This window comes from Balaenoptera ricei, chromosome 5 (assembly GCF_028023285.1).
Source record: "Balaenoptera ricei isolate mBalRic1 chromosome 5, mBalRic1.hap2, whole genome shotgun sequence".
NCBI lineage: Eukaryota > Metazoa > Chordata > Mammalia > Artiodactyla > Balaenopteridae > Balaenoptera > Balaenoptera ricei.
The window spans coordinates 34988572-35001572 of record NC_082643.1 but is presented as its reverse complement, the minus strand read 5'-3'; the positions used below and the strand labels follow the sequence as shown (position 1 = coordinate 35001572).

Genomic DNA, 13001 nt, shown 5'->3' with positions numbered 1-13001 from the left:
GCCAGGGATCTGATCTCTCTTGAGATCTCCAGCCTCGCTTCCTGAATGTTGGACATTTTCAACTAGAAACTTTTTTAGGAGACTCTGCAGATGAACAAAATAAACACTGGTCAAAATCTACCAGTAGGGGGTCATTTAATTAAATCATGATGAATATTAGACTTTGTTGTTAATACAAGAAAGTACTTCTGTAATCAGTGAAACAGAAGCAGGTTACAAATTGTATATGTGCTGTGGTCACAATTATGTTACAAAACAGAAAGAAAACCATGGAAGGGAAAATACCAGAATACTAACATTGGTCACCTTGAGGGGATGGGAATCGGGTAAGATTTCACTTTGTCTTTTCTGTATTTCCTTCCTTATTTTCTACAGTGAACACGTATTAAATTTTATAATTAGGAACAATGTTTTATAATTGTAAGTCTTATTCAAGAGAAATAAATCTATCAGGGAAAGGGGGCAGAGAAGCTCTTCAGACACTGAGTCTGATCCGCATCACAGATTGTCTGTTCTCCGGTTCCTGTGCTGTGGGCACGCCATCAATACGTCTGCTGAGAGCAGGGGAGGTTCTTACCTGCTGTGTGCCCCTCTCTCGTCAATGCCTTTCTCATTGTCGGCTGAATACACATTTGAAGAATTGAGTTGGAGGCACTTATGTTCAGTATTTTTCTAAGAGCGGGGACAGGTCTGCGTATGCGGCCAGGGCTGTGTGGTGATCGCCAGAGTGTGCCCTGTGGGGGCGCTTTCGGAAGGATGCCCCAGAGACGCCTCTGGACCACAGTCACCGTGGGTGCCCGACAGCCGAGCTGAAGGCACACTGTTCCGGGCAGGAGGGCTCCTGGCTGGAAAGTGCTCAGTGCTGACTGCTGGCTGAGCTGGAGGCTAACGGGATCCCCTCCCCTTCCAGCTCACACTAGAGAAACAGGCACTGTGGAAAACTGCCCTGGGACACCCCTTCTTTACAAATGTCTTCCTTTTTTCCAACTTTATTAAGTTTGGGAATTAGTTATTTTTTTAAGTAGAAAAATACCCACACCGTCAACTGCTAATTATCCTAGCCAGGTTCGGGGCCACATCCACCTGTGGGGATGGATGTGGTAAGCCTTGGGCCCCGAGGATTGTGATTTATGTTTTTCGTTATTTTTCATTCTGTATCTTCATTATGGGCCCCTCGCTCGCCCCTCCCCAAAAAAACTCCCATTTCCCAGCAGAGGCCGAGTTTTCATGACCCCTCTAAGTGCAGTGGTTCCCTCTTGCAGCCCGTGTGGCCCCATCCTTCACCAACATGTCACCGCAATTGATTGATTCAGTGGCATTCCCGTCAGCAGGGGCACTGTGAGTGATCATCTTCTCACACTCCCCGCCCTCCCTGCTGTGCCCTTGGAGTCGGCGAGTGGGGACGACCCGTCTCCGCCAGCGTCTTCACCGGCAGGGTCTCGGGCTCTGTTCTGAGGGCGCAGCTCAGCGCGGGGAGGCCCCGGGTGTGTCTGCACGCGGCTGGGAATTCACTGACTGCTCTTCCACCCCAGCAAGTGGAGCTGGCAGAAGAGCTGACCCCGCCCCTCTCCGCCCGCAGGTGTTTGAGGAACTGTGGAAGAGTAAGGGCAAGACCCCAGCACAGATGGTTGCAGAAAAGAAGCTTGAACTGATGCAGGATGCAGAGGCGCTGGAGCAGCTCTGCCGCTCTGTGCTGGAGGCGCATCCTCAAGTGGTAATTAGCCCCTCGGGGGAAGGGGGTCTGCACGCGCAGCGGCAGGTGGGCAGGGGGTTGCCGGCAGAGGCCCAGGGCCAGGGCCGCCTGAGGACTCAGCCAGGAGCCCCTCTGCTTCTCCCCCTGGCAGCCCAGCGGTGCTTCCTAATAACGGTTGGCCCGGTTTCATCAATAATCCCCCAGTTATTTTTGTCAGTTTTAAGCTAGAATCAAGAGATGAAATTAGGTGACTATTGGAAAAATACAGCTTTTCCTAGAAGGAAAATTCCCCCCTGGAGCTTAATCTCATGGAGTTTCGGTTGAAGGGGTGTTAGCAAGTTTCGACCTCCCAGGCCCGTGGCCCTCTCCCAAGGTTGCCGAGCTCTGCTTTGTAAGAGGACCTCTCTTTCAGGAAGCAGCAGGCAGCACTGCACAGGGGCAGAGACAGGGAAACACTTCAGTTCCGTGCCTTTGAGAGCCGGGAAGAAAGGCAGAAGGGAACATTATTTGTAAATTACGGAGAAAATCCTTGACAGGAACATAGCTGGAAATCAAGTCATTCTGTGTTCTGAGCGTAGAACAAAATAGAACAGCTAAAATGAGGAGCATCCCTCCCTCCCCAAGTCTAATCATATTGTCCAGAGATACTTTTCAGTGGGGAATAAAATTGCTAGCATCCCTTTCAGAATGATACCACCTACCCATCCACTTGCGGGGACACTAACAGCTCTGTGAAGAGCTCTCGATAAGGAAAATGAGCTTGCGCAGGGTCTCGGCAATCTCCATCTTCCAGCCTCATCTGGAGTGACTGATAAAGACACACTTTTAGTTTCAGACTCAGAATGCAGCACCGCGCGCAGATACTCGCAGACGCTGTTGCCGATCAGAAGGAGGAGGTCGGGCGGGTGGCCCTGACGCGGTGGCTGTTTGACGGGCACTCAGCGCCCCCTGCCCCGGCCCTTCCGGCCTGCCAGCCAGCCACTCCCCCACCCAGATGCTCGGGGAGCGTTGCCATCTCGTGGCTTCGTCTTCTAGCAAACGAGCTTCTTGGCAGGGAGTGGGGGGAGGAGAGCCCGCTGAGCCCCCGGAGGGTCGGGGGCTTCACGATCCGGCACCCGGGTCCCGTGCACCGAACCCTCAGCTGTGACACGTCAAGGCCCTCCTCACTCCCTTTTAATCAGGGGACGGGCTAGCACACACCTCCTTTGCCAGAAGCCCAGAAACCTCCTCCGAAGGTCACCCCCTCCCCTTTTTCCTTTTCTCATTCTATATCTAATACAGAAAAAAGAAACTGAATTTAAGTTTCCATAAACGTAAACTTGATTTAAGATTTTTAGGCGAGAGCCTCTATTTTCTCCTCTAAAATAATCTGTCTTTAAAGGTCACGGATGTAAAGAAGGGAAACCCCAGGGCCATAAACAAACTGATTGGGTTGGTCCGAAGGGCGACTCTCGGCCGAGCGGATCCGACGGTGATAAAGGAGGTGCTGGAGAGGCAGCTGTCGTCGTGACGGCTTCGGGTCCCCCTGCCACGGCCGGGCTGGAGCCTGTGCGCTGACGTCCTAGGCCCCAGCCTGACGCCCCGCCCGACCTGCGCCTTGAGGTGCCACCTCCACGCAGACCAGGCCTGGCGCCGTTGTTCATCGACGTCACACGCTTCCGGGGGAGGTGCAGCAGTGGTGAGAAACAGCACGTCCTAGTGCGCAGTGACGCCGAGCTCAACGCCACATGCTGTTTCAGATACTGGCACCGCCCTAGGAACACGTTTCATTCCGCAGGTCCCTCGACAAATATTTTTAAGCCCATGCTAAGGGCCGGGCGTTGTTCCAGGTGCTGGGGATTAGCAATGATGAAGCGAGGCCATGATCTGGATGCGGTCTTTTGTTTGGGGCGCTCTCATTAGCCTTAGTACCAGGAATTAGCTGTATTCTCCCACCCACTGAGGAAAAGTGATGTTGCCCATTCAACGCCCAGGGATCCCAGAAGGCAGAGGTCTGAGAATAAATGATTTTTTTTTTTTTTTTTTTTTGGTAAAAAAGACAACAGAAGTTTTCAAATAAATTTAATGAATAAAATTTATACTGAAATATCACATAAAAAATTAACTTACACGTCGAAGATCGGGCAGTGGACAACCCCCCTCCCCACCCTCAGACCAAAAGTTTTAAAAGGCGAAAAAAAAGCTGTAACATTAAACTGACTTGTTTTGCCTGGAAAGAATAAGATGGTAAGCTAGTAAATCAAAATCTTGACCTTTAATGGTAACTGTGGTACAGTTAACAGTAGTCCATGGAGGCTGCGTTGCCCTCACCCCTGTTCTTGTGGCAATAATACTATTTCTCCGTCGCACTGGGGCACCCCTTTGTTCACCGCACGCCTTTGTTACCTCTGACTCACAACACTAAAGACCAGTTTTGCAAGTGCTGTTTTTTAAAAGCACATGTCAAATAAACCGTGACATAAAATTTTTGGAGGCCCTGATTTTACACTGAATTCTCTCTTGTACCAAGAAGAGTAGTACAAACATTTCCGTCATGAACGGTGCTCCAGTGGCAGCTGGGGACCCGGAGGAGAGCCACCAACTTAGCAGCTCATGGTTCCTGGTTGCAGACGATCGCTCAGGACTTCCCTAACTAGGAGTAAAGAGAGGACTGCCCCTCTTCCCAGCCAGAAAAGCAGGGACCAGTCATCTGGCTTATTTCAGACAAGCATGAAGAGGTAAGGTTTTTTAAAAAACTAACTTTTTAAAAAATGAGTGACTTAGAAGTGTTAAGAGAATACGGTACGTTACATCACCCAGGAAGCCGCGTGCCCCTCGCGCATCCCGTTGCAGTACTGAAAACTCCTGGGCCTGACAGTAAAATACTTTCATCAAACCTCTTTTCGAGAGAGAAAGGCAGGGCCAGTCCCCACCCCCCAACCCCATAGCTCCTGAGTCTGGAATCTGGCGGGATCATGATTTTGTAAGAAATGATAAGATTCAGTTTTGTTTTACAAACTCCATTTTCACCAAAGGTCTGGCTTCTTGGTCATCAACACTTACAGAAAGCACTGGATGATCTTTCCAGACCATTTTAAATCAAGGGCTTACTTAAGTGGGGTCTGGAGAGGGGCAGGGACAGCGAAATGAAGGCCATTTACCAACAATATCATGTCATATGTAAGCCGTCTTATGGACTGATCATTTCAGGAGAAAAATGCCATTGCTGGGGTCAGGGGTAGAGGGAGGGCGGAATGGGTAAAGGGGGTCAACTATATGGTGGCAGACAGAAACTCAGCCTTTGATGGTGAATACACTGCAGTGTATGGAGAAGTCAAAATATAATGTTATACACGTGAAACATATAATGTTATAAACCAGTTACCTCAACACACAAAAAAGCACTTGATCTTTACAATGCTAACTAACTGTCATCCAGCTCTGACAATTGCTTGTTGTCTTGAAGGCGCACTTCTGAAATCCTAAAAATGAGATTGTGTTGTTATAACTGCTCATAGAAAGAAAAAAACATATCAAAGCACAGCTCAGATATCTTACTTGGAACCTGACTAGATATTCAAAATATATGTTTATCTAACACCCTAAGAAATTCACAAAGTATGGCTCTACTTGTAACTGGGCTTCAGTGAAATACAATTTTAAATACATTTTTGCATGAGTGTGAATTTAGTCTGGTTCTCTGTTTGCTATTCAGGGGGAAATCTCATTAAAAGGTATGAGTTGGCGCCATAGGTGAAGCCAGTGCCATCTGTCATTGGAGCCCACACACCTGGAGGCTGGGAGGGCAACATGCTGGAAGACTGGCTCCCCCGGGTGGGCCTGCACCAGCTCGGCCTGGTCAGGCCCAAACCGGGTGCCCTGTGGCTTGAGGAGGAGGTTGGTTGGTCGGCTGGTTCTGGGGGGAGGGGAGGAATGGCGGCCTCAGCACTCGGCATGCTACCTGGCACAGGATCAGTTTTTAGCAAAAGTTCATTACGTTTATAAAACAAAATTAATCGACAACCTTTTGTGGGAGTCCCTCTGTATGAGGGGTGGGTGCTGCCATCCACTAGGCTTTTAAACTCTGGGTCTAGGAAGGAGCTTCTTGACTCTGTCCAGGCTTATGCGTCAAGGTGAACTTCTGTTCCCATCTTTTAAGATGTAGACAACCCAGGGGAAAAAACGTCATTATTTATACCAAGTTAAGGATGTTTTTAGCTGAGCTCCCTTCTTTTTGGTAATTATGGCTAATCTGGAAGAAGGCTATGAATTGTTTTCAAGTAAACACTCTCCTAGAGCTTTGCGTTGGTTGGTTAGTTCAATATATAGCTTACGGCCACGACCCACAATCCATATTGTATTTTTCATATCTAATGAATTTAGCCGCATCATTTCAAGGATTCCACATAGGACTATTTGAAAAAAACCACTAGATCTATATGAAAGGCCGTGTTACTTACCCACCACCAAAAGCAGCATGGAAATGGCTGCCATGCCTCTTCTGCAGATTTTAGACAAATTGCATTTGTGGATTATTTGTGCACAGAGCGGACCCTCGATGGTGAGATGGAAAGCGCTGATTGAAATCCTCTCTTGTCTCCCTCAGACGTCTCAGCAAAAATCATTTAAGTAATATTGTCAACACCAAATAATCTCTTTTAAAATATCTGCAGGGCAAAATGGTACCTCGTTATAGGTGGGCCTTTTCTAGACTTGTCCCAATAAAAAGTCAGCTGCTGCCCTAAGAAGCACAGACTTGTGCAGCCTCAGCTCCGTGAAATGCATAATCTGGCCTAAGAGCTACCATAACCCTTGTCAGGTTCGGAAAGCACACAGTAAATCTAAGGTTCCCCAAAGATGCCTGAAATATGTATGGAACGCATGCGGGCAGACCCTACTGGCGGCCTTGTTCCTTGTGTGGGTGACAGGAACAAGATTCACAATGATGACTGGACAGGGAGGGGCATTCCCAGCTAAAATCGGCCCCTGTCTTAGGATTCCAAGTGCAGAGGCTGAAGAACTTTGCCCCTGTCCCTCTGGTCCCTACAAAGCCTCAGCGAAAATCTTTCACTGAAGCCCCTGTTTATCCAGTTAATGAGCTGCCAGGATGATCTGTCCTCCAAAACAAGTAATGGCCTAATAAACGCCTGAACATAGAGAGGATTTACTGAGGCAAAATTATCCCGAAAACAATTCTTAGTCTTTTGAGAGCTCTTTCTAAAGCGTTAGGTTTATGATGGTCATTCAAAAAGGAAAAAAAAAGTCAACTCCATTTTCTTAAAATGTTTCCTCCGTGATGTGATTTAAGAATGGAGTATAAACCGGTTTGACAGTGTTCTGTCATAAGCTGTTATCTGATGGAGAATGAGTGTTGTGTGATTTACAGTCTGATGGCTGAAGCGAGAAGGGGCCGAGAATATCTTCTTAATGACTTAAAGCGTTGTGGCCTCAGCTACAGAGGGCTGCTGTTCAGGAAGAGCTAATACCGCAAGGCTGGCTGGGACGCGAGGTGAGCCACAAATTACCCCGGCCTAGCCAGTGACTCGAAGTAGCACATGCGGTAATAGCTGTCCCGCAATAAAGTGTTGCATAAAAATGGCCAAGCGTGCCAGCCATTTCAGTAAATACACGGCTGGTAGTTAGCAATTACATTCACCCATCCCTGGGTGAGAGCTGGGCGTGTGCTGCAGAGATTCACCGTCACACCGGTGACACATCCCACCCCCGCCGGGGCCGCACTTCCCAAGGAGAGCAGCCCAGGCACACTGACCCACGTTCAGAACGGGCAGCCTACCCACAACCCCAAACCTCTGAACACAGCTGGAAACCCACCCACACTGACCCTGGCAACCAGGCTGATTCAGAGACATCAAAAACGACTTTCAACCCCGAGTACCATGGGCTGCCCAAAATGAACAGGTAACCTGAACAGTCACGTATCCTGTCTCTAGATTCTACTCATACGAGGATGCTCTCCTGACAACACCCTGGACCCCTGGGTGTCTTAATGGATTGAAAATCAACAACTGCATCAGACCTAAGTAAAAGCCACTTGATGAGGAAAAGGTACCCCTGAGGACCTGCGGAAGAAGTGAATGCGTCCTCCCTACACGTGACAGAGACATCGATTCCAACCCCAGCCCATCGAAGTATTTTACTAAGTCAAATGGGGACCATTTCACAATTCTTCTCAATACCAGGGAAGGAAAGGAAGTACCTACTAATAAAACCACATCTCTGATTGGTTACTCCAGCATTCCCATTTCATGTCTGGGAATCTGTAATTTACTCCATAAAACTGTATTTTAGGCTAAACTCGACCTGGAATCGCTTTAAAATTTTAAAAACAAACGTTTTTAAACTTTTGGCCACTTCCAAAAATCAATTTTAAGTATCCCAGTGCTCTCCTATATTTTGAACCACAAAATCCACTCCACCTAGAACTTTACGTCAGACTCTGAGTTATGAATCAAGGTGAAGGATGTGATGTGCCAGGAACCGGTGACTCTCCTCTGCTGCCCGGGGCCACCAGGCTCGACACAGCGACGCCAACCTCAGGGGCTGCACCAAAGCCCGTGTCCACTGAGTCCTGGGGGCCTGTCGCATGCAAAAGCATCCACGCACTGGCACATTTTAAAGCATGCCAAGTATCGTTCAAAATCCTTCCCCAAACTCATTGCAAAAGAGATTTCTAAGGGTGTCACCTATTACTTTATGACTAGAATATTCTACTTCATTACCGAGATTTTTCCCATCAAGGAATTCCCATCGCCACCCCCTGCTGTTCAGTATCTTCCTATCTGCCTAGATCAATGTTCATTCCTCCAAACCCCCCAGGATGTGTTCTTCTCCTATTTTAGCTTCCGGTTTCTGCTGTGTTCCCTCTTGCATGTCCACACCACCCCCGAACCATCCTTAACCCACCTGGCTGTTCCCCTCAACTGCATGGGTTCACCAGTTCCCTAGAATATATTTCCAGGTCCATTTTCTGACTTCATTTTGAGAAACCCTGGACTCAGTACTCTGGTGGAGGGCTGCAGTGGTTTCAGAAACCTGAACCGGTGTCCACCTCCAAATAGATTGGGTTGTCATGTGGGTTTGCTACCAGCACCCCACCATGGGAGTTAGTTAGTGAATTTTCCTGCCTCTCACCCCACACCGGTCATCTCTGTCCTCCTTTAAAGCAAATCTACTTTTTTTTAAAGTACCTACTTAAAAAAATACTCTTGCCCAGATGATGCTTTCCACAAAGGGGACTGTGGTTTTCTATAATAGAGCAACATGGACTCAAGGAGAAGAATCGACACCATCACCAGATAATGGAGAGACGTGGAAATCAGACCAGAAAGCTGAAGAATATGGCTCTCAGACGTGACTTTAGCATCTTATATACCTGGTGAGTCCAAACTGGAAGGTAAATACTTGCGCAAAACAAAGTTGGAGGACAATACAGTACAGCTGAAACTCGTCTTCTGCTCCTCTCTCTCGGTCTCTGAGCCACTGACTTTTCCAGTAGAGACACTTACGCAAATACAAGTGGATGTCGGGAAGCCAAGAGCAGGCCAGTCCGCTGGCCTCGTACATTCTGGCTGCTGCACCGCAGCCGGGCAAACCATCATCTTTCAAGACAAGTTTGAAGTCAGAAATGTACAACGAATCACTATCTTTGGTTCCTTGCCTAGACTTGGAAGCACCGCGAAGCTGGGCTCCTGAGAGCCACCCAGCCCCGGCCAGAGCTCCTGAGGCTTCATTCCAGGACTGGCTCACTCGCTTCAAGATCCCTGAAACACAAAAGGCAGCCTCGGCTCTGCAGCGTCTCAGATGTGCTTCTCTCCTCCACGCCCCTCCTGTACTAGGGCCTGATTAAAACCAAACCAGTGCTCCTGAGGCACCACCACCAGCCCTGTGACTGCCCCCAGGGCTCAGCAGGATGCCCGCAGAAAGAAGAGAGAGACCCGGAGCCTCCAATTTCCTTCCAAACGGGGCGGAGGTGGTGGTGGTGGTGGGGGGGGTCCATCCTGCTTACGTGCTTCTCACCTGCCCACAGTACAGGAGAGTGGAATCTAATATCCATGAATATCAGTCTTTTATTGTCTCGTTCTTTTTTAGCCCACAATTATTTTGTGTGTTTGCCCCTCTCTCTGTGGTAGGAGACCATGGCTCTAAGTATAATTACACCTGGCAGAGCAGGCTGCAGAAGCAGAGAGGCACTAATACATCACGGTGGGGCCTCCTAATGAACCCCATTACTCAGAAGGCAGCGTTTCTGTGTGGAGTGAGGCCCCAGCAGGCACTTGGCTTGGCGGGGCTCCCCGCGACCTGTTTGCCTTTACATCCTGGTTCCCTAAGTGGCTGTACAGTTCCTGTTTCTCTACAAAGTGCAACATATTAGAAAAAGCAAACAGATTTTAAAACAATTACCAAGGTTTGTACAGACTGTATTTAGTTTACTTTTATCCTTTCCCCCACACCATACCCCTCCAAAAAAAACCCACTATGAGATAGACAGTTTCACAGATGAATCAGTTTGTTTTTCATAAAACACTTAAAAAAATAATGATGGTTGTCTTCTTACATAAGCATATACCACGCTTTGTTCATCACACTGATCAAAGTCCTAAAAGCCAAAGTAACATTTTGCATAGGCATAGTTCATTTTGTGCAAATCTTACTAAAATAAGGCTATTTTCAGTGTTTAGGTAGTGATATACTGAGCAGAGAAAGCCCTCGAGCAACAAGAACATTTCCCTGCATTCCAGATTCTCTCCAACTACATCTGACTTCCCAGGCAGAGAGCTGAGACCAGTGGATTTGCCTGCACTCTAAGGCAACACGTGTTGGGCGGAATACAAGTCTTGGAAGTAAAATGCAAAGGGACGGATGCTGTGTGCTTGTGTGACGGAGGCAAGAAGGGCTCCATCTTTATTCTTCTCTTTAGAAGACGGAAGCCACGACGCAGGAGGCCACAGGGGCAGGTGTGCGTTCTTGCGTGCTGTTGAAGGGCCGGCCTTCTGAGGTGGGCACCTCCAGAAATCACTGACCTCCGGTGTTCGCTGGGTGTGATCTAAGCTGCAAGCTGAGTGACTCCGAGGGATGGGAGAATAAGGACCAAGAACTCTGAGGAGGAAAAACTGAGCCAAGACTTAGATTCTAGGGGGTACAAGGTGGGAAGATCCGGCTGGGGAGACAAGGTGCACAGAAAACCCCCCTCCCCACGTATCAAGTATCGTCAGGAAGTCTCAATGTAGAGGTGTCTGTAAGCAGCTTTGCATTTAACGTTCAGTCAAGACACTAAAACCTTAAAAAAACAAGAACCTCTATGTGAAAAGAAAAAGCTAACAGCGGCTGTCATCCGAGTCGCCCAGGATCTTGCAGCAGAGAATGGAGTGTTCCTGGGCCAAGGCAGCCAGCTCCTTCAGGAACTCGGGGAAGAGGGCGGCCGCCAGCATGGCGTCCCGCACGGGCGGGGGCAGGCTGGGGGGCGCCCCGGCCGCCTTGGCTCTGTTCGTCAGGAAGGGCTGAAGCACTCGTGGGGGGCCATCCAGGAAACTCCTGCCGCTCCCTGTCCTGGAGGCGTCCTGAACGGGATCTGAAACTAGAAGGAAGACGGCCATGGTGATCCTCCAGAGCCCTTCCCGCCCACCCCTTAAATGAAGCGTGTGTGCTGCGGGGTGTGGGGTGGCGTGTCTCGTGCGGGCTCAGCTCCCGCTCTGACTGGAGTCTCAAGACATGGCCCCCAGTCCCCACCCCCTCCCCACTCCACTCTGAGACACACGGATCTGCCCAGATCAGCTCCAGCACTGGGCATGTGACATGAGAGTTTGATCCCAAATCCTGTAGGAGGACCTTCATGTAGAAACTGTGGCAAGCATATAGGTTTATCAAGAACCCTCCCCGCCCAGGGCGTGGCGAGGGGGGAGAAGGCAAAAGGCACGTCCTGCGGCCGCATCAACCAAGTGAGGACACAGGTCACTGCGATGGTTATTTAGGGGCGTCCAGGGGCCCCACCTGCTCTCCCGGCCTCCCAGGGTCGGGGTGACCGTCCGCCCTTTGCCAGCTGAGCCCTGACCACCCGGCAGAGCTGCAGGAGGCCGCCTGGGTTACACACACCACGCCCTGCTGTCTGCAGCCCGGGCTCCGGCCTCCTGGGCTCCCTGCTGACCCCCGGCCCCTTCTGGCCAGGACTTCCAGCCTTTGTGGAGAATAGAATGGAAGAAGGCTTTTAAAGGCTGGAAATAACGGAGAGGAAGCTGGGTGCTGATAAGACCAGACTGGGAACTTCCCACCACCGTGGGCAGCTCGTGGCAGCAAGTGGCTCGGACCTTCCCTTCAAGGAAGGTTTCCAGGAGTTTCGATTTCAATTTCAAAAATGTAGGTCTAAGATGATATGAACCAAACTTCAACATACCCAAGTGATTTGCATTTTCATATCAAATCAGTTTTACCAATTAAAATGGTTCAACTTTCCCAACTATTTAATTCCTGAAGCTCTCCGGCCTTCACATTGACAGGAATTATTTATGCCTTCTTCTGCCCCCGACTCAAACCGACTCATTACTCCTTATAAATCATTATATTCAAGCTCTTCATTATTTTGGCTGCTTTTTAGAATTCAGTCCCATTTTTCAACACTCTTCTCAGAGTGTCGCTTAACTGTGGTACTAAAAATTCTTGACATTTATAGTGCTTTCCACATCTCACTACTATCGTCTTTAGTGTTAAAAAAAAAAAAAAAACTTCCGCTTTACTGCTTTAAATATCCTTTTAGATTAAAGCTTATCACAGTTCATGCCATAAAGAACTGGAGAAGTTGTTGAGAATCTGCTGCTACCTTTCAGCAGAAACTCACAATATGTCTTGACAACAGAGTGAGGACGAAAGTGTTGACCTCCCTGAGGACACTGCCAGCCTTGGGGGACCAGGCCTGAGTACCTCCACCCCAGCCCTCCAGCACTGCGGCACCCGGCTCTCCAAAGGGCCCGGCGAGGCTCACCCAGGAAGCTGGGCTGATGCCGCGGGGGATGGGACACTCCGGGCACCAGCCCCAGAGCCACACTGCTCGGGCTGGTTCCCCCACCTGGCATTCCCTTGCCCGTGTCTGCACACCTAAACCTCACCAGGCTTAGACTCTGCCACTTACTGGCTGAGCGACATCAGGCGAGTTGCTTTACCTCTCTGTATTTTAATGTCCTCATCTGTCAAAATCTCACGGCTGTAAGGATTAAGTGAGTCAATAGGTGTAATGTACACAAGGACCTCTTGGTAAGCGTCAGCCATCACACCACCGTCAATTCAGCCGTCACTGACTTTACAGACCACTCCCGTTTCC

The 13001-nt window shown here is 49.2% G+C and overlaps 2 protein-coding genes across 7 annotated transcripts in view; one reads left to right on the top strand and one right to left on the bottom strand.

Annotated features, from left to right (window-relative positions):
- Positions 1-4157, top strand: part of GATB (glutamyl-tRNA amidotransferase subunit B) — a 76253-nt gene extending 72096 nt beyond the window's left edge. For all 3 annotated transcript variants that reach the window (XM_059922614.1, XM_059922613.1, XM_059922612.1), the window contains 2 exons: positions 1580-1714; positions 3075-4157. In XM_059922614.1, coding sequence (XP_059778597.1) covers positions 1580-1714; positions 3075-3203 — 264 coding nt within the window. In that variant the 3' untranslated portion in view covers positions 3204-4157. The remainder of the gene's footprint in view (positions 1-1579; positions 1715-3074) is intronic.
- The window catches only part of FHIP1A (FHF complex subunit HOOK interacting protein 1A), a 272991-nt gene continuing 263731 nt past the window's right edge, over positions 3742-13001 (bottom strand). For all 4 annotated transcript variants that reach the window (XM_059922608.1, XM_059922607.1, XM_059922609.1 and 1 more), the window contains one exon: positions 3742-11267. In XM_059922608.1, coding sequence (XP_059778591.1) covers positions 11008-11267 — 260 coding nt within the window. In that variant the 3' untranslated portion in view covers positions 3742-11007. The remainder of the gene's footprint in view (positions 11268-13001) is intronic.